Raw genomic sequence first — 21,757 nt, 5'->3', positions numbered from 1 at the left:
CATTCATTCACCCCGTCCCTGGCTTTTGGCCAGGCTCCACCAACCTACAAGGTAATACTCGAGTATACCGAAACGTTCACCCAAATTCCTAGTCGCCCGACCGAGTCCGCTTCTGGCTCGAGACGACCGGTAACAATGGGCAATGGCCAGTTCAGCCCAAAAGGCTTACATTCATGCGCAAGTAGCATTTAATCACTAATCATTGAAATTTATTAAGGTCGAGTGCGATAAAATACACACTCGCCTAGAAAACTCGTTTTAACAATCATTGAAAGCAAAATCAATAATAACAAGACACTAATATGCAAGCACGCATGATATGTAAGAAAACAGTTCCAAAAGTAACTTTGAAAACAGTTCAAAAGTAGATAATGCAGGAAAGCGGTTCAAAAATAAATTTGGAAACAGTTTGAGGTCACTCACCTCAATGGCTCAGAAATCATCCATCATATAACATTGCCTTGGTCAAACCCAAGTCTTAGATCACAAACTCAATGCAATCAAGTCCTTTCAAAGTTCGGACAGCACTTCCCCTAAATTTGTTAACTTTTTCAGCCATCATGGCTTCATTACTTCCTCAAATCAGTCCCAAAGGTACACACACAACAACAAGTTCATCCAATAGCCATTCAGCAAGCTCCAAGTAGTACAAGTACAAGTCAAGTTAGGGAAAAGTCCGGAAATGAAAGTTTAGCTCAAAACCAGAAAAACAGTTTTGACGTCATTTTGCGGTAATGGTATCAAAGGCGCTAAGATTGTCGGATGAAGGTGCAAGACCCACCGTTTCGAAGCTAAAAGACAGGGTTACAACAATGTAGAAGGCCACTCAGTCCAAATCCTAGCACAACTAGGTCAAAAATGCAAAATACCAAACCAGAACCTTAATTGCAGGTTTACAAATTACACGATGCTGTAATTAGTCCAACTCAGTCTGTACAAGTCCAAATTCATTGATTCCAAAGGCATGCGGTAGCTAAGACATCAAGCTACATTTCATCAGAAGACACCAACATCCAAATCCAAAGCAATTCCAGTCAAAACAGACGATTTCAATCGCAGTTCGCACATTCTGATCAACCCAAAACAGCAACAGTAAAATCGACATATCTCACTCTACACTACTCCAAATGCCCTGAAATTTTACAGACACCTCAAACACATCAATACCTACAACTTTCATGTTTTAAGCAAAGGCCAATTCGGCCTCTATCTAGGACCAAAAATTTCGGACAGAATGAAGAACCAAGAACCCTAATTTTCCAGATTTCTTCCAAAACAGAATTTACTTGCAATCTTCCACTTTTTCCACCTTCTAGAATCATTAAACATCATTTCCAATCATCATACATAACCACATAATCATACTCATATTAAAACAGAAAAATCCCCAAAAATAATAAAAGTTCATCCATCCAACCCCAACTCAAGATATAATCCATCAAACCATCTCTTTAGCAATCACAAGTCACTAATTTAGCATAATCAAGAACAAAGAAAGGATTGCTAGACATGAACCTTGAAATATCAAGAAAGTTGATGGCTTAGTCCTTTGCCTTCTCTAATCACTCCACCACTACCTTCAATCTTCCTAAACAAGTGACTTTTGTGGAGGAATTCGAAAGTTTAACGGTTGATTCACAAGATTGAGCAAGAAATGGAGTTGGAGTTGAAGGCTTTCTTCTTGTATTTTTGCTCCAAGAGGTTCGGCCAAGCTTGCAGAAATTTAGGTGATTTTTGGGTCAAAATTGAGTATTAGTAAAGGTAAGAAATAATGGTCAAAGTCAAGGTTGAATAGGAAGATGACACTTGTCACCCTTATGGTTCAAAACTTATCTTTTTGTCTCTCCAATACAAATATCTTAACACTTTGTAAAATAATATCACTTAATACAAAATTCCAACAAGTTGTCAAAACTATAATGCATTTACCGCACTTGCGGGTCCCACGTCCAAAATACGCTTTTACTTTCTCAAAAACTAACTGATACTAGAAAAATCATTTGAAAATAATTTTTGCTCATAAACTTTATCTGGGGAATTTTTCTAATCAAGAAAATGTAGAAAAGGCGGGCGTTAAAAAAATAAACCCTAGAAAAGTAGAAAATTTCCGAGTTCTCAAACTCATTTTTTTTCGGACCGTCACATGTTTGGATACACAAATTATTTTATTTGTACTATAAACGTATTTTTAATTATTTTTTATCTCATATATATATTACATTATAAAAAATAATATAATAATGATTTTAAATAATTTCATATTGAAACACTAATATACTTGGATCATGGGAGGAGGGAATGTATCTAATATGTCCTCTTTCGTTAGACGTAGACATTAAATCGAAAAGTAGCATACAGATTGGGAGGATCGGCTGTTTAAACTATGTTTTTGACCAATCAAAGCACAAATAAAGAGGAAATTTAGCTCACTTTTTTTGTCTTGTTTAACAATGTAGTACTAGTAATTAATTTGTTCCCACTTCAATAGTCTTGTTTTTAGCTTATTATATAAATATATATATCTTATTATAAGATAAACAAAAGGCTAATGTTATTGTAGCAGCTTCTTTTGTTGACACATGGCACAATTGATGAATTTTGAGCTTTTTCTTTTGCTTTGTCTATAGGCTTCACATTGTCTTATGAAGTTGGCATTGCTTTAGATATGCTCAATGACCTTAATTAGATTGTGTTTAACATTTCTTTATAAGGTTGCATTATTTTGGGCAGACTTTTCAACCTCTACATTCTGAACAAATATAATTCAATTATACAATTTATATATAAAATTATTAATATTTACATTAACATTTCAACTTATATTCCATAGATTAACTTAAGATTTAATTATTTCTATTCAAGTTTTCAACATTATGATTTAAAATTAAATTTGTCAAATTAAGTTATCATTGAAATTGCATTTAACATTTGTTTATAAGGTTGCATTATTTTGAACAGACTTTTCAACCTCTACATTCTGAACAGATATAATTCAGTTATACAATTTATAAATAAAATTATTAACATTTCAACTTATATTTCACAAATTAACTTAAGATTTAATTATTTCTATTCAAGTTTTCAACATTATCATTTAAAATTAATTTTTTCAAATTAAGTCATCATTTAAAGTTAATATAAAGCAAAAGATTATTTAAAATTTATGCTATCCTATTATAGAATTCATATATAAAATTATTATATTTACATTAACATTTCAACTTATATTTGACAGATTAACTTTAGATTTAATTATTTTTATTCAATTTTTCAACATTATCATTTAAAATTAAATTTGTCAAATTAAGTTATCATTCATACAAGTTATCATTTGTTTTATTGTCATCTAAAGTTATACAATTGAACTAACATTGTCACTTAGTATATTATATATTTTTATTATCAATCTACTTTAATTCATTTATACGTTTGGTTCTTAAAGTTATATCAATTCCAGTTAAAAGTTGAATACTTGCAGTTAAGAGTTGAATACACTTCCAACTTATTTCTATTCAAGAAGCTCTCAAAGTGATCGATTCCAGTTAGGAGTATTCCACAGAAAGCAACTCAGAGATTGTTTGGTTGTCTAGTTTTTATTTTGGTTTGTTTGTAACAAAGTAAAAAAAAAAAAAAAATCTTCAACCACTCTGCATTTTTCACCTAATCAAATTAGACAAGTGCTTTCTTTGTAAGAGTTAGGTTGTACTTCATAGAAATGTCAATTTTTGATAAGTTATCAGTTGTACTTTATCTTTTCATAGCCATTAGATTCAAATATAAAGTACTAGATTAGTTGAGATTGAATAGTCTAGCTTTGAATAGTGCAGTCCACGCTACTACATACACTAATAGTTGCTGTTCCACTTCATTTCTCTTCCATTCGCACATACCAGAAACAAATATTCCTTCACTTTCTTGCTTTCTGATCCTTTGGTTATACCATTTTTCTTAGCTTTTCCTTCATCATATGTATGCATTTAGTAACATATAGCTTCTTTTTACATGTTTTCTGTTTTCACGTTGCAGCATTGCTTTCAGTATTGAAGATTTGACTTGCACCATCACTTTACTTCAGGTTAATCATATTTAGAGGTACTATTGAGTCGAGTCGAACTCGAGTAGCACCATACTCGAATTCGATCAGAATCAATGCTACTTGACCTCGAGTTTGAGCTCGAACGAGTAAATAAATTAGACTTGAGCTCGACTTGATAAAATAAAATTAAACTCGAACTCGACTCATTTGAGCTCGATTAAGCTCGAGTAAATATCAAGCCTGATCTACTCGAACTCGAGCTCGAGTTTTGAAATAAACTTATAATTTTTTTCTCAAAATATATAATATAAATATAATATGAAAACTCAATTAAATTCGTCGAGCACTCGAGTATTTATTTTTGAAACTCGAACTCGACTCGTTGAATGTAACGAGTAGCTCGAACTCGAGTTCGAGCTCGATTTGACCGAGCTCAAGCCAAGCTTTTTACCAAGTTTGCGAGCGGCTTGATTTGATTGCACCCCTAGTCATATTACTCATAACTTGCCTGCCTAATGTTTGATAAAATGCTTGTTAAGCTTTCTTAATGCTTCATATTTACAAATTTCATAACTATTGATAGTTACTTATTATTGAATTATATATAATGTGTGCTTATGATTGTGAGCTTCGTTAATGAATTTTCAAGTAACATGGTTAGTCTAAGCTATTTGTTCATGTGCAAGATGTTTGCTTATTTCTTTAATGCATAGCTAAGATAATTGAATGCCTATTTCATCATGAGTTAAATTTTGACAGTCATAAGAAACGAAGAATGAACTAGACAAGCTAACATAATTATTGACTCAGCTGACAAAGGATGTAATAACAAATTTTAGGCTAATCAATATTAGGAAATTGTAACATGCAAGTTGAAGACCAAATTTTCAAAAGTTCAGTGTCTAGATCATCCGCTGTTGTTCCTGTTCTACATGGCAAAGAGGCTACTACACGCAGCTATGCCATGATGTCTAATTTACAACACATTGCTTTTACAAGCTTGCCACATTTAGGTAACCATTTAAAGAAGAAAAACTATAGAAGGCAGGCTTACCTTAGATGGAAATAAAAAAGATTGCGTTTATATCATTTTCATATGAAGAAGCAATCTTCTACTGAATCAGTCAACATTCCGCTGTCAAATATTGATAGAGAACATTTGCAAGATGCCTGTGAAGCTCAAAAATTTGTTGTCACAAAAACCAAATATCAACGTATCAATTAATTAAAATAAAATTGATAACAAAATTGCATGGTATACTTGGTCATCATTTTAGTTAGCATTAATGCCTCACATTTTAACAAAATATCAATGTATTACAACTCAAAAGAAAATTGACAAAAAAAAAAAAGACTAGGTTCATCTGTTCAAATTCAAATACTAATATTCCAACTTCTCTCTATTTCACAAACATTCCATCAAATTTTGCTAACTTTAAACACCTCAAGATGGGCACCGGCTGTGCATAGCACAGCGAGGCCTTACTAGTGTGTATATATATATATATATATATAATCACCAGTGGTTTGTGTCACCACCTCAGGATCTGGTGGTGGTGGGCCGTTCTATAGCAATAAGCTTGAATCTGTCTTGAAAGTTAAAATACGTCTTCATGACATGAGTATTCCCTGCAGCTATTGGGAAGGATCAATGGACTGAATTACAAGCTCGAAGAAAGTAGTCTGATTATGATTTATGAGGAAAGGAAGGTGATTAGTCGTTTGAAACTGTTTTGTGTTAAAATAAAGAGTTGACTACTCGAAATGATAGAAAAACTTGGCACCGTGGTTGTAAGCCCTTTGGTCAAAGAAATTTACTTTTGTCATTATTGCACATCAATCTTGGAAATTTGACTGGAAATGACCGCATGAAGAACTTTTGGGGAACATTAAATATGGTACTAGGTAAAAGATAAAAGCCGCCAGTGGTCGCTACAAAATCTTTAAAAGTCTTGGTGGCGTGAGATCAAGAGTCTGACCCTTACCTCACACAAAAAATTATTATAATATATGATGATTTTCATTAATCATATTTCATGAAATTCTTGTGACAAAAAAAAAAAGATAAAAGAGCTACAAATTGACAGCTTGACCAAAGTTTTATTCATGAAATGAAACGTGTGTTTGAATACACAAATTATTTTATTTGTACTATAAAAGTATTTTTAATTATTTTTATCACATATATATATTACATTATAAAAAATAATATAATAGTTATTTTAAATAATTTCCTATTGAAACACTAATACACTTGGATCATGGGAGGAGGGAATGCATCTAATAATACTAGAGCTTTTTCTTTCTCTGAATTATATCTGTATTTAAATTCTGTAATATTCATTTGTCCCACATGCAAAACATCACCATCATAAAGTTACAAATGAACTCACAAATTTGCCATCATAAAGTTACAAATTGCCTGTGAATTGTTTTATGACCCACACAGATTTTGTTCACAAAATCTCTTGAAGCTCCTCTGGCATGAATGTTGCAAGCACAGCTTCCTTCTGTCTACCAACATTTGCAAGTTGAGTAACTAATCTCAGTCTATCAAAATTCATGTTGGCTCCACTAGCTATTGCTACTACATTTTTATCCTCCAGGCGATGGTATCTACAGTATGCTTCTGCTCCAGCAAGTGCAAGAGCACCTGCAGGTTCTAGAATGCTCCTTTTCTCCTCAAACATGTCCTGTAACAAGTAGATGAGTTACATACTCCAGATATTCCAAACTTTCATTAAAAGTTCTCTTTTGAAAACTATAACTTATTTGAGTTTCTTCAGAAAATCTCTCATGTTAGAATATCTCCACTCCGAGGATATAGCTGTCAAAAGGATGCATAAAATGCCCTTGTGATCAATTATTTTTTGGCAATAAGAGGCTGACCTTTATAGATGCACAAATAGCATCACGGCTAACTAGAACTACACCATCTATCAGCTTGCGACACAATCGAAATGTCTCTTCACCAACAACTTTAACAGCCACACCATCTGCAAAACCTCCAACTTGGTCCAGCACCACTCTTCGTCCATGATGTAAAGATAGTGCCATAGCATTTGCATCAAATGGCTCCACTCCAATAATCTTTACTTCGGGAGAGACCGTTTTCAAGTAAGCAGCAATACCGGCTATCAGCCCACCACCCCCAACAGGGACAAATATAGCATGTATTGGGCCTTGCATTGCTTGCATTTGGCGCACAATCTCCATCCCAATTGTACCTTGCCCACTGATGACGTCTGGGTGGTCGAACGGAGGGATGAATGCTCGACCTTCTTCTTTGGCTCGGCTTTTAGCATAAGATTGTGCTTCATCATACGAGTCTCCCACAAGGACAACTTTGGCACCCAGCCGCTCTACTGACCTCCACTAGAGATACATGAACATTTAGTCAATGCCACGGAACAAGAAGTTTATACAGGACCAAAACAAAGTCATTCTGTTTAAGGGAAAATGGAAATCCATAAATCAGAACCTTGATTTCAGGTGTAGTGACGGGCATCACAATCACAGCATCACAATCCAGTTTTTGGGCGGATAAAGCCACCCCTTGTGCATGATTCCCTGCAGAAGAGCAGATAACACCTCTATCGCGCTGGTCTTTAGGAAGTTTAGCCATCATATTATAAGCTCCTCGAAGCTTGAATGAGAAAACCTGCCAAACAAGCACCAGAAAATTTTCAAACAATCGGTGAAACTTCAATGTTTAATTATCTCATTTATTATAAGCAGTGTTGCTATCTTGTATGAACAAGAGACTCACTGGTTGAAGATCTTCACGCTTCAGCCAGACATTATTGCCCAACCTTTGTGATAGCTTAGTAGCCAGCTGCAAGTCTGACTCTACGGCCACGTCATACACGCTGGACGTCAAGATTTTCGTCAAATACTCGATTCCACCACCTCCACCCAATGCACCATCACTCTCCACCGCCCCATGATTCGGCACCAAAAAACCTGGCTCGCACAGCAAAGAGCCGGGAGACACTCTCAACAATGTCTCCGGTTGAGCTGGAGCAGCCAATTCGGGAGATAATGTCGGCGCCTGGAGCCGATTTTCAACGGCCATGGCATAAAATTTCGTCCGCCTATTCTTTAGAAAAGGAGGCCCTGGTCTAACTGTTTCCTTAGCGGTTGTGGGAGTGAATTCGGACCGGTGTGGAATGGTTTTGACCAGGACAAATCGCAGGGCTTCCATTCTTATTTTGTTATGAATGACTGATTAGTGGTAATAAAATTTTCCGACGGCGGCGAATGGTTGGCGTTGTGGGTTCTGGGCCGGGGTGATGATGGTGGGACTGATGGCGGGGAGGAAGAATATTTAAGGAAGGGAGGCAGGGTTTCAATTTGCGAAGGATTTTGCTTTGTGTTTCATTGTGGGTGACGTGTGGGTTATGGATGGGGGGATTGATGGAAAGACAGGTGTAATCTGTGGCCAATTGGAAAGAAGGATTCGTAACAGCGCGTGTACTCAGCGGTTAGATTATTGGTGTGATTCAACAGAAGCCACCACCTCCGACCGTAGTACGGTACATTTTTGTTTTGCCTTAAAGTTAAAGTGTTAAACACAAGCCACCACCAAAGTTGGTGGGATGGGAGGTCAACCCTGGCTCCCAGACTACAGAAATGTGATAAGCCACTTCAAGATTTCTCAAACGAGTGCGTAGTGCATTTATTTGGGTCCATAGAAATGTGATAAGTCACTTCAAGATTTCTCAAACGAGTTCAGTTTCTTTCGATTTCTACTTGATCTTTTCAAGTCACTTTTGATTTCTGCTTGATCTCTTCAAGTCATTCTCCCTTCCTGCTCTTCAAGTCACTCTCCCTCCCTGTAGCATAGAATGGATATAGATCTATCGTAGCCGAAAAAAAAATAAACACATGTTTATTTCGTTTACTATTTCACACAAACAAGGCAGGTACTTGTTTCTTTGCGTAGCATATGGAATTTTTAGTGAATTTTTTTTTTTACGATAGCAATATCAATTCTATAATCTAATCTATCATAATTTAGAGAAAATGTACAAGGAATTAGTAAGTATAAAGATCTATTAGATCAAAGAAATACTCTGACATTTCTTTTAAATTTTTTTCACTGCATATAAGATTTAAATTCCAGACTAATCTCTTTTTGGTAGCCATTAAGCCAAGAGTTGCGTAGCATGTGGAGTTGTTTTAACGGATTTGGCCGATGGATTTCAGGCGGCCCCAAAAGCCATTCTTTCATAGTTCGTGGCTGCCTAACACTCGAAACCAACCAACGTGCTTTCCGAAATGGTGTACCATGGGGAAACCCTTTTTTTTTGCCCTTTTCAATGTAAGTGGGAGAGCTAGATGTCTTATTTAGACTCCCTCACTCAAGCCACTCAATCAATCTCATCCTTAATTATGGGAGAATTTTGTCATATGAGCATTCCATAATTAGGGACAAGAACTCGGGTGTCGTTTGATTCGCATGTTGGAATCAGATTCGGATTTGAAATCATTCATCTTGGATTTGTAATGGAATCAATTATTCCAATACATTTGTTTGGTTCAGTGTCAGAAATGTATATCATTACTATAATTGATATTTGGTTCGTTGACTCTTTGTAAATGAGATATAAGAAATTTTCACTAATTAAATATATTAGTATAAATGTATTAGTAAATTTAGTATAACTAATTAAAATTTCTATTAGCAAACATGTATAATTATTAGTATAATTGATAATATCAATTATATTACATAGATTAATATACATTATATAATACATATAACTAATAATATCATTACTATAAGTTTGTAACTAATTAAATTAAATATTATACATATAATTAAATATAATTATACAAATGTTATAAGATAAATATTAATTATACTAATAATTTATATAAACATAATGTATATTATATATTAAATATAATAATTATTATATATTATTATATTTAAAATTATTATTATTATTATATAATTTATTAATATTATATACAATTATAAATTATAATTATATGCACATATAATATACATTTATAAATATACATATATATTATAAATATATTATATAAATATAATTATATTTAACTAAATAATTATAATATATATTTATAGAATATACTAATATTATAATAAAATATATAATTATAATATATATTATATATATGTATATATTATAATATAAATATATTATTATATAATATAAATATATTTATAATATATATTATATAAATATAATTACATTTAATTAAATAATTATAATATATATTTATATATTATATTATATTTGTCAATATAATAATTATAAATATATTATATAATTATACTAATATTATAATAAAATATTATAATTATAATATATATTATATACATAATTATATATATGTATATAATTATATTTTAATTTTTTTAATGGGTGGCGGGACGGGTCCCATTCCTAAATGGGAATTAGACTTGGGTTTTGTCCAAAACCCTCCAAGTTATTAGGGAATTGAGGAATTCTAAATTTGTAGGTATGATTCCAAAATCCCGATTTCGATAGTAGTAATCCAAACAACAATTATGGTATTTATTCAAATTCTCCATTCTAAAACCCTCTTACCAAACGCCGTGTAATTGTATTTTATACAATTGTTTGATATGTCAAATAATTTATATATAATACATCATAATATTATATTGAATGTATGTCAAACATTTTATTAATACGTTACTTTTATACCAAATATAATAATATAAAAAGTATAATAGTCGAACCTAACCCTACTAGATCCCAACCACACTGGCCCTCTCCCCATAATTAAAACATGAGCATCCCATGATTAAAGCCTGTCTTGAGTCGGAGTTGGCGATAATTAAATTATACCACTACTAGTACCATAGGTAAAGTAAAAAGCAATATATTAGTTCAATTTACCCTCAATTCTTTCCGGTGAAAATCAGTAATGTTGTAAATGTTATTTACACTTTTATTTTTATTAATCACACTTTTACTATTATTTTAATCATATAATTTTTATTTATTAGATTAAATGATAAAACAAATGATGAAAGTGTAAATAACAAAAAAATTAAGTGCAAATAATATTTTCTCTATTATCTAATTCTTATTTTTTTAACTAATGCCAAGGAAAGTTGTACTTCATAGTAACCAATTAACACTCATTACTTGAGGAAACTATGTCCTAATTTTTACCGTGAGCGTCATTAAGGACACATTTAAGTTCGATGAAGAGGCGTGCTCAAGTGTTGTCGTGGCGTGGGTGTTGCAACACAACAAAATGAATTGTTAGGCGGGCCTCTTATGTATGTACTTCTCGTTCGACTAACCATCAGCGTCATGTCAGGACTGGATCACGACTTCAAGTCCTTTTCACCTCAGAAACCAGAAGGACAGAAGTCGGTGGACGGATGGATGTGGATTCCAACTCCCAAGTTGGGGTAGGCCAAACTACACGTGTCCAGCGCCAAGCGGAGGACCGAGGCTGCAAGGCACAACCTCAGAACACGCTTAGAGATGCAAAGCTAAGGTCCTATTTGGATTGCATTTTTCGTCATTTTCCATGAAAAAATTACTGTAGCGATTTGATGTATGTGAGGAAAAAAGGTAGTAGGGAAATATGTTCACAGAAAATGACGAAATTTTTCTACGAAAAACAGCAATCCAAGCAAGGCCTAAAATTGTTTTAATTGATCCTTGAATTATTGGTAATTTATAAGTTGAAGGTCTCGATTTTAGCCCAAATTCCTCGTATGCTTTTTATTTTTCGGCTCGGTTCCTTCCTCCCCACAAAAAAAAAAAAGACTGTAATTGAATATTGTGGGATAAAATTACAACTACCCCCCAATACTTCAGAAATTTAGAACGAACCCACATGCTTAAAATATATGTGAAACTTCTTTTTTTCTTTCTTTCTTTCTTTTTTCCAGCTCATTTGAAATATGAATATTGGCAAAAGTCGGAGAATATACATTTGAATTTTCAATTAAAAATAAGCTCGAAATGGTTTATATATATATATATATATATATATATATATATATATATATAATAGCTCGAAATGATATTTAGCATCTTCTATTGGTGTTTTTGGGATGGTTTGGGGGTGGGGGGAAGAAAAGGGAAAGACCAAACAACCTCAGAGGAAGAAAACGAAGGGTGTAGTAGGATGAGATTTCCATTTGACTTTCTTTGAGATTCATAGAAGCAAAAAAAGGCTTTCCACTCTCCACATGCGAATTAGTACAATAACTAGTACAGGCCTTTCATGATTCCCATATGAAATAATTTGAAGGTTAGGGAATTAGATTCCAAAGAAAAAAAAAAAATGAAGCGCTAACGAATTGCTGCGTGCATGGCTTAATGGTTTTATTGAGTGGTCAAAAAGCAACAGACTACTATTTCATTCCGTGTTTCAAAGAAAGCTTAAAGCAAACCCAAAAGCAAAGAATCTCTAAACATATTTGATCATCCTGCATTTACAACTGAGCAAAGCCGAGTTTCTCTATTTGATACTCAACAAAGTCCAAAACAATAAAATCACGAACTACCATTTCCTGCACAATATGGACAGCACAAGCACGAAGGCAGATGTTATAAAGCCAGTTCTCCTCAGAGCTGGAATTCCTCTTGCCATTACCGTGGCTGGTTTCATTGTTGCTCGCATCACCACTAGAAAAAGTTCAAGTCGTCTAAACACTTCATCAGCAGAAAATGAAGCTAGTTCTCGTGGGGAGCAGACGGCTGAAGGCTGTTTCCCTGATGTTCAATCTATCAATTCATCCTCTTTATCCAGCTTGGACGCCTATCATTCTATTACAGATACCTCTAACCAGAACTCTGAAGAAGAATTGCAACATCAACATATATTTGAATTAGAAGAAGAAGTTTTGGTCTTAAGAAATCAAATAAAAGATGTTCATGTGAGAGAATTTGAGCTGGAGGTACGGTATCTTCGGTATCAGGACATGCAAGAGCAAGAACTGCTGCTTATGGAGCTTCAGAACAAATTATTGTTGGAGATAACAAGGGTCGAGCTCTTGGATAAGGAAATCTCATCAGTGGAAGCAGATAGGAAGAGTTTCGAAAGTGTGGTAGTTGAATATCTGAAAATATTGGAGCTGCTTGAAATTTCCAGATCAAGAAACAGATTGCTTCAGAGGAAGGTTAAGAAGCTGTTGAGGAGAACAAAAGAACATTCTCGAGTCATAAAGCAGCAGCATATGCAGATAGAAGCTAAAGAGGCAGAAATTTGTAGAAATCATCAAGAGCTAGAGGCAAAGGCTAATATCATCAGAAGAAGGGAGAATGACATCAAGGAACTAAAATTGGCTCTTGGGCAACTGCAAATGGAGATAGATGAACTATCGAGACAGATGGAGCTGGCAAATACAGCAGCTTCATCAAAGGTTGACATTCTTCAACTTGCCACAACTTAATATTCCCGTATAAAGCATATCTATCTGTTGTTTTACAAAATTGCGATGGATATAAAAGTATTATGGATGGAATCATGTAGGCTTATAGATGGGGAAAAAAAAGTGTTAATGTTCTCTATTTAGTATGTAATAAATGCATCCCCTGTTGTTCAAAGATTAATTGCTTGAGGTTTACAAGACAGTCTTTCCTTCGTAGATTGATGCAGACGAGGCAACACTGGTAGATTACGGACGAGTAGCAGCTAATCCGGAACAGCTTGAGAAGGAACACGCAGCAGAAATTAAAGAGTTGATATACCTAAGGTGGTGCAATGCATGTCTAAGGCATGAGCTAATGAGGAAGAACCTGGAACAAGAAGACTTACAGCAAAGGAAGGACCAGAGAGAGTTGAATTTTGGAGAAATTTCTAATTTTGGATGGGAAAATGAACATGATCATTCCAGTTGGGATCACGGAGATTCTTGCTTAAACTTGCCCACAACTGGTCATGCCCATCCTCGTTCCACACAGCAAAAGTTCATTGACAAGTTCAGGAGATGGGTGGAAGGGAGTGACAAGACAAAACAGAAAATCAAAGAGAAAAAGAAGCATAACGTCAGTCATTCTTTGTTGCCTCATGGTCCAGGTTATCTGCATAATCCTGCAAGGAAGTCTTACTCAAGTTCCTGAATATGACTTCCCAAACTAACAATGCTGATCGCTCTCAAGAGGCAGAAAAGATATCTATATATATATATATATATATATAGAAGGCAAAAATAAAATTTTCATTTGGATGATAAGTACAAGAAGTTGACAATTTTTGCAGTCTTACAGGTTGAAGCTAACTGCTGTCCTTATTGTAATCGATAAGTGACAATACATTTATCTCTACATTGAATGGAAACAAAAAAGTAGATAAAGAACCAAAGCCCCCCTCAAAAGAAGAAAGCTAGGAAATATATGCATCCGTCTTTTGTTCAAACAGAAGATGTGCAAAATACGCCTACAAGTCCTCAACAGCACCAATGTGGATTAATCGAATTACTTGCACCGTATGAGAAATGAACTACTGCAAATCTAAGGAACCTTGTTTATACATGTAGATCAACCTAGAAGGAAAAGTAGTTAAGATAAGACTGCTACAAAGAGAAAAGTAAAAAACAGCTGATGGGATCCGCAGAGGTTTGAATTGGAAATGCCGATAATGACAAATGCGGAAATATTATTAGTAGTAATAAACATTGCTCTGGCAAAGGTAACATGATTTTGAAACAAGAAGGGACAAATTTACCGAATCTTAGAGCTTCGCTCAATTCTGGATGTCCATCTGACGCCTTAATAGTGAACCAGAGAAGGCGTGAAAGCGAAACGGTCCCCGCCCTCTGTATGACTGAATTGGGAACTAAGGATACTACTCTATCATCATAACATAAAGAGTGTATGAAAACTGAACAGCAAAATTGTGGCTGAGCTTAAGATATTATCCAATCCTCTCTCTCTCTCCCAATCTCCCTCCCCGTCCCGCCAAGCTTTAACAACCTTAGAATCCCGTTAACTGCCACTTCTGAAAACTCGCAATTTTAATGGAGTCGGTCCTCCTCCAATGCCTCACCCATCCACTCAGACCTCCCCTCTTTCCCCACTCTCTCACTTCTACTGCCATCACAGGTTATCTTCCTTTCTCTCCCACACCCTCAGCAAGAAAAGGAAACAAATATACGGCTTTAATAAGCTCGTCAAGATTATCCGTGAAACTCAAGATTCAATTTTGATTCCGCAGGGAAAAGACCCTTGAAGCAGAATGCATCATTTAAGCCTTCTCAGTGCGCATTATCATCTGCGTCGGAAGCTACTGAGGGAAAACTGTCATTAGAGCAAGAAGGAAGGAGGGTGTTCATGGGCTATCTTCTTGCATCCGGTTAGCCTTCTTTCCTCGTACAACCATTGTTGTTATTTCACTTGATTTATGTAACTGTTGGGCTAGTTGTAGAATTGTTCTTGAACATAGATAGTCTTATGGTTAACAGAGAGGATCCTTGTTGTTTTTGCTTTTCTTCTGATATGATTAGAGGAGCAACTGAGTATAATTGTGGAAGATGTCATTTTTCATCAAGGTTCTAAATGAAACATCTGGTGATACATTTTTAATTTCGTTGATGGAGATATATTGCTTCATGTTCTCGTTGTTTGTAGTTACTTTTTCCATTATTCAACATGCCTCACACTTGATACCACCATTCAATTAGACTATTGATCTTTCCATTCCCTTTTTTTTTTTTTTTGGGTTTTTGGTTCTCTCCTATATGCTCCATCAATCGAGTTTTAGTTAAGTGCAAGCGTTGGTGGTCATGTGTTGTATACTGCTTTCCTGTTTAACTGACCTCTGGGAAAATAATGGTTCAGTTTTTCTGCTTCATTTGTTTCATCTACAGCATGCATGGCATAATGTTTGTATGGTTTTGGTTTCTGTCATTACCAGCCACTGGCTTTCTTGTCTCTGATGTAGCTGGAGCTGTTAGCACAAGCAGAAGAGCCGTAAGATCCTTTTAAGTTCAAAATTTCTTTTTTTTTTGGTTTTAAATCGTTGCTAACTTAATTGATAATTTAGTTGATAATACATGATTTCATTACGTTGAAGCTTCCCTTTCACAACTCACAAACAGAAGATTTATTTGCTCGCTGCAGCTTAAAGGAGCAAAAGTACCAGAGAGTGAATTTACAACCCTGCCTAATGGTTTAAAGTTGGTAACCGATCATTATGATTCTTCTTGTTTGTTTTTTGAGAACCTTGATACTCTTAAGGCATATTTATGTTACTCCAGTAATCAACTTGTATTCCTGTATGCAATTGCTAGTACTTTCAAGCAAAAACTTGACTTGGTACTTTGGGTCGAAATGTCTCTCAGATATTATGATTTAAAGATTGGCGGTGGAGCTGAGGCTGTGAAGGGATCTCGGGTTGCAGTACGGCTGTGGCACAGTTAACTTTTTCTGTATTTAAGTTTTTATGCCTTATTACTTATAATATATGATAGTTATGCAAACTGTTGGAGTACTTACACATTTGATTGGCATCTCTGTTGTAAGTTCTATTGTTTGCTTTTTTCAAACAGTTAAATGTATTTCATAAATCAGAATGCTTTAATTGAAGCCCTTCCGAAAATCATCAGTATGTGTCAGAACAGTTTATTCATGAAGTGGTTATTATAGCTTTGAATCAAAGATAAAACTTAAAAATGCTGAGACACCTTTTTCATGCTTTAGTCTTTCTTCTCTTTAGTCTTGGTTCATCTTTGGGCTCTGTTCGGCCCAGTTATTTGCCAACAGAAACTGTCAGAGTGAATTTCACAATAACTCTGTTTAGCACATATTCCTACCAGCTTTCTTGTTGCTATGATTATAGTTGTTTGAGTCTAGTACATGTTTACCTGAGAGGCAAAACACCTCATGACTGGTTTATCTTGGCATCATCTGATCATACAAAGTCATTTGCAAAACCTTAATGAAGGTATAAATTCATCTAGTATTGTGTCTTGTTTCTTTTGCCCAATAGTTTTGTTCCCATCATTTACAGTATCTCCTTCTGGTTCTATATGTTTATTATGAAGTTTTATAGTTTCATATTGTTAGGAATATTCACATTTCTGCCATGCTTACACTCTCAGCTAACTGCTGTTTCAAAACAACTTATGTAGGTCCACTATGTTGCTAAATGGAAGGGTGTGACATTTATGACCAGCAGACAAGGGCTTGGTGTTGGTGGTGGAACAGTAAGGCTGACATTGTGACTTAGTGTCTACTGGTTCTCTATTACTGGACATATGCAACTTTTCTGATACCACATGCAAAAACTGTACTGGAAACACAAATCTATTCACAACGCGCTTGGAGAAGTTTCTCATGTCATTGCATACTCCCATGAACTGATTTTACTAGAAATACCTTCTTCATCTTTCTACGAAAAGAAAAAATACCTTTATTTTTTCTTTAATAACATCTGCATTGATATTGAGCATTTCGAGTAGCTGTCAGATTCAATTGTTAGCAGAACATCATCAACAGGCCTCTATGGATGGCATAAATTTTGGATCATGACCAATAACTATTCTTTAACTATATATGGATTTCAACTTGATGCAGCCTTATGGATTTGATGTTGGTCAATCGGAGAGAGGAATCGTGCTTAAAGGATTAGACTTGGGTGTTCAAGGCATGCGAGTAGGAGGCCAGGTAAGAGATAATGAACTCATTGTGCCTCTTCATATATTACATATGGTGTTTGGAGTTGCTAGAACTCATACTACTGTACAGGAAACTGCATGTTTCTTTCTTAGTAGTTCCTATGTCGGGCTCCATAAGAAGCCTATTTCTTTTGCTCTAAAGACTCCATTATCTTAGCTGTTTCTTATTGAATAACAAAGAGCTCACAACACAGATAACAAGGCTGAGAGTACACTTACTGGTGCTTTCTCATAATTATAGAGATCTTCCTGAATCATTTGAAATGACACAGAACTTTCTTAGCTAACTTTTATAAGTTAGCATGTTTCTGTATTCTGATAATGTGCTCTTTCCTGACATTGTAAGGGTAATTATGATACCATAACAACTTGACTGAAAGTCAGTATAATTTCAAAAAAAAGAGTCTGGGTAGTGCTTTGCAGTTGTAATAAAGGCCATGGAGTTCAGTAGAATCACCCCTTTTAGTTAACTTGTTTTAACTAAAATGCATATATTTGGGACTCTTATCTATTGATGGTTGTGCAAATTGAACCAAAATCCACATAAAGCGATACATCTTTTGGTCAAAGTGATAATTTCAGATGTTTATTTATTTCTTGCAGCGGTTGCTGATAGTTCCTCCTGAGCTAGCTTATGGAAGCAAAGGCATACAGGAAATTCCTCCAAATGCAACCATTGAGGTAAAATATTTTTGTGCATCGCACATCGCACCGTTAGGCTTTAGATTATGAAGGTTAGTTGGGAACCACAAAACTATCAAGGTAACTAGCATATTGTCAATAGAGTGCCAGTCTTTGAGATGACACGTGAATCTCCTGATTTGTAACATGTCTGAAATGAAGAACATTTTCAGTTAATTTATTATCTAAGAACCATTTTAGCACTTCCAGAATAACAGAGATATAAATCAAACACCCGGATATAGAAATACTGCAGCGTGTTTAGATCATTTTTACTTATTATAAATTCTTTGAATTCAACTGGCAAAACAATTGTTGGTCAGCAACTATATCTGGAACACATGTTTATAACACTGTATAATGAAAGATAACTATTTGATTCAGCAAGTCTAATCAATATGAAGCAGTCAAGTCAAGCTGCAGAAGATAACTTTTAAAAATGAAATGACTTCTTAACTCTTTGTCAACACACTAGATTGAGTTTAATCTACTTTCAAAAACAGTAATGAGATTTTAATGTTCTTAAATTCTTTGCTTATGTAATTCTTTTGTAACCAGAAAAGGTTCGGCAATAATACCAAATAAAGATTGGTCTTTCTGCTTCTATTAGGTAATATACCTCTGGGAAAAAGATTGATTCCAAGTCGGACCAACATCATTCATCCTTAAGAAATACAGCAAAGGAAACTCGAAAATCTTGCGAACATCTCTATGAGAATTATCCTTAAAAAGAAGTTTATCTTCTGTAACAAGCCAAGATATAATCATCTCAGAATAATTTCTGGTTTCTATTGGTGGAAATTATGATTTAGACCTAGCTCCACAGATCTCTTGGTTCTGTGAAGATATGAATGTTTTCTGACCTCATCTAGATTCATAGCAGGCTGATAAAAAGTTACAATACATCCTAAAAAGCTGTCCTCAACTAGGCTTCTGTTGCTTACCTGACCCACTATGCCACTTGTATCGTCCATTCCATATTGATTGTAGGCAGCTAACCTCTGTCTTCAACCTGCATGGAATCGTAAACCAAAATGGTGAAAGGTAACTCAAAAAAGAATAAAAGATTAACAATACCAGAGAGGAGATCCTTAAGTGAAATTTCATTCCATCTACAATTTACTTTCTTTGGGCTTACAAGCATCTGTGAAGGTTTCCCTGATTAGAATGGTAAATTTGCCTCCGTTCACTTGTCTTAACATTTGATTTTGTTTTCAGAAAACATTGTTCTCATGATATTGGCCAAATACGGTATCCATAGATATGGGGTTTTCTCCTGCTGTTACATTTTTGGGAAAAATAAGTTGATCAACATTCATGCTTTGTGAAGTATGACAAATACTAGAAACTAGGTTACCTTGTCTGTAATATGTTGGATTGTCATCCTCCAATGCAGTTTCAATCAAGATCCTACACCGTTGCAGTGATCTGGTTATTGACTAAATTCTTCTGTCAGTATGCAATGGTTATATCAACAATGCAGAGACTGTAAATTTGGTTCTAAGTTTCCATGTCCTAATAATGTGACCCATAGGTTATCAGTTGGGCTTGAACTGAGTAACAAGTATCATGCAGCTTGGTTGATGGGGAATAATGAAGTTATTCCGTATTTGATTTTTCCAAGCTCATTAACAGTTCAACACAACAGTGCCTGACCTCAGTTTTCCTATGCCGCTGCTATCGTATGAAAATATAATTGAAAATTTTGTTTGTCTTGAATTTTTTAGCCTATTCAATTCAGAATGCTGTTACCTCTTTTTCTTTTAGAGGAATCGTTTACAACCCTATCTCTACTGTTCTTACTATGTTAACTCTGATTGAAATGCAGTTGGATGTTGAACTACTGTCTATCAAACAAAGCCCATTTGGGTATGTAACATGTTTAATTCATTTTAGTCTTTCGGTGGCTTTTTTAGTTTCCCCTACCAAACTTCTATATTCTAGCCTCAATTCTCCTCAAAATTAGCTTAATCAATATTGTAACTGTTTTCGTGCAGATCTCCTGTTAAAGTCATTGAAGGATAATTAGATTCCTGATGCCTGTGATGCAATTTCATCAAAAATAGGAATCTGCAACATCATTGATGAAACTGATAAGATACTGTATTTTCTTCTTATCATTGTCCCCAAGCTGCCTCTTTTTTCTATCCGCTGGAAAAGTCCTTCCCAGTTACATTTTTATTAAACTCTCCATTTATTGTAACTATTACATGTTGTTTAGCTCCTTCAAAATCTTCTTTGTCATGAGATCATATTTCTGAAATCTGTGGGAACAGCACTCTGTGTTATCTATTGCTGCTGTAGTTTGAATTAGAAGTGAAACCATGAAGAGTTATAAAAGAATTAAATTGAACATGATACTCAGTAAAACCGCCGTCAATTACGTGGAGGTTAGTTGAAGAAAATTGTATAAGGATATTGAGTTGAACAGCCATACTGTCTCACCATGCTTAAGACTTTGGTTTTGCACTGGATAAGTCATTTTTCTGAGCAGTCCCCCCCCCCCCCCCCCCCAAAAAAAACCCAAAAAAAAAAAGCAATCCAAACATGCAGGGGTCCCCCTACATGGTAATCACTTTCTTTACAGCATTATCCATTGTGCAGGAGCAGATCGCTATACGTGTAAGCAGTTTTCTTCCACTTCACTCTCATTAGCAGTAATTGAATTTTATATTACACGGAATTTTTTTATATTGCATAAGTTGCATTGTTAATATATGGTGATCGATTGTACTTGCACCTTAAGGAAGTTTCTTTTCCAAAGCTCATTTGTTGTAAGAATTAATTCTCATATTCCTTCTTTGTTAAATTGTTCCGTTTGCTTGCCTTTTCATCAAAGCATGGGGCCAATGGGTAATTTAACTGGTAAACATTCAGTTGAAAATTAGTCTTTTTGTAAGGAAAGCATTTTTTAAATACTAGTCTCTAAGTCCTGGGCAAAATAGTCTAAGAATCCAGTAACTTATGATTGCAATATTCTCATTATTGTTACCATGGATTCGTCCACCAACTTTTTCATTTTCACTTCACATATTATTGTTTTTGCTTAGCCTTTATCTAAACCCCGCTTTCTTCTTTGTATGGCTGTGTTTTCGACCTCTTCCCATTCTCCTACAACATGACCATGAGTATTTTCCAGTGGAAACTATCTAGTTTGTGCGCGTGTCTGCTATTTCTCCACTTCTTTCATTATTCTTCACCCCAGAAAACTTGCCCAAGCTGTGGCTCACTAGAAATTCCACATCCATTAAGCATCAATCCTTCCTGTGGTGATTCAGATTATCATGTACGTTGTGACCCAAACTCTCAGAAACTCTATTTTGATTCCTTCAACGGGAGCTCTTACCTTATCCTCAGAGTTATGCCTTCCTTGCAACGCATGGTTTTGCAACCAT

At 34.8% G+C, this 21,757-nt stretch overlaps 3 protein-coding genes across 3 annotated transcripts; 2 read left to right on the top strand and 1 right to left on the bottom strand.

Moving 5' to 3' along the window:
- Positions 1-6,405: 6,405 nt before the first annotated feature.
- Positions 6,406-8,402, bottom strand: LOC140009343 (threonine dehydratase 1 biosynthetic, chloroplastic-like). The gene is made up of 4 exons (XM_072054540.1): positions 7,806-8,402; positions 7,518-7,697; positions 6,926-7,411; positions 6,406-6,729 (listed from the first exon to the last, which is right to left on the bottom strand). Exons 1-4 carry the CDS (start codon positions 8,238-8,240, stop codon positions 6,493-6,495), a joined length of 1,338 nt encoding a protein of 445 aa, XP_071910641.1. The 5' UTR covers positions 8,241-8,402; the 3' UTR covers positions 6,406-6,492.
- Positions 8,403-12,584: 4,182 nt separating this feature from the next.
- On the top strand, positions 12,585-15,109 carry LOC140009341 (uncharacterized). The gene is made up of 2 exons (XM_072054538.1): positions 12,585-13,427; positions 13,654-15,109. The coding sequence occupies exons 1-2, from the start codon at positions 12,585-12,587 to the stop codon at positions 14,125-14,127; spliced, it is 1,317 nt and encodes a 438-aa protein (XP_071910639.1). The 3' UTR covers positions 14,128-15,109.
- LOC140009342 (peptidyl-prolyl cis-trans isomerase FKBP16-4, chloroplastic-like) lies at positions 14,969-20,654 on the top strand. The gene is made up of 10 exons (XM_072054539.1): positions 14,969-15,108; positions 15,221-15,358; positions 15,920-15,975; positions 16,126-16,181; positions 16,347-16,404; positions 17,136-17,210; positions 17,581-17,670; positions 18,285-18,362; positions 20,191-20,231; positions 20,360-20,654. The coding sequence occupies exons 1-10, from the start codon at positions 15,024-15,026 to the stop codon at positions 20,385-20,387; spliced, it is 705 nt and encodes a 234-aa protein (XP_071910640.1). The 5' UTR covers positions 14,969-15,023; the 3' UTR covers positions 20,388-20,654.
- The last annotated feature ends 1,103 nt before the right edge of the window (positions 20,655-21,757 follow it).

The sequence above is a fragment of the Coffea arabica genome, chromosome 6e (assembly GCF_036785885.1).
Source record: "Coffea arabica cultivar ET-39 chromosome 6e, Coffea Arabica ET-39 HiFi, whole genome shotgun sequence".
Lineage (NCBI taxonomy): Eukaryota > Viridiplantae > Streptophyta > Magnoliopsida > Gentianales > Rubiaceae > Coffea > Coffea arabica.
Note: the sequence above shows the minus strand (reverse complement) of the source record. Positions and strands in the feature narration are given on the sequence as shown.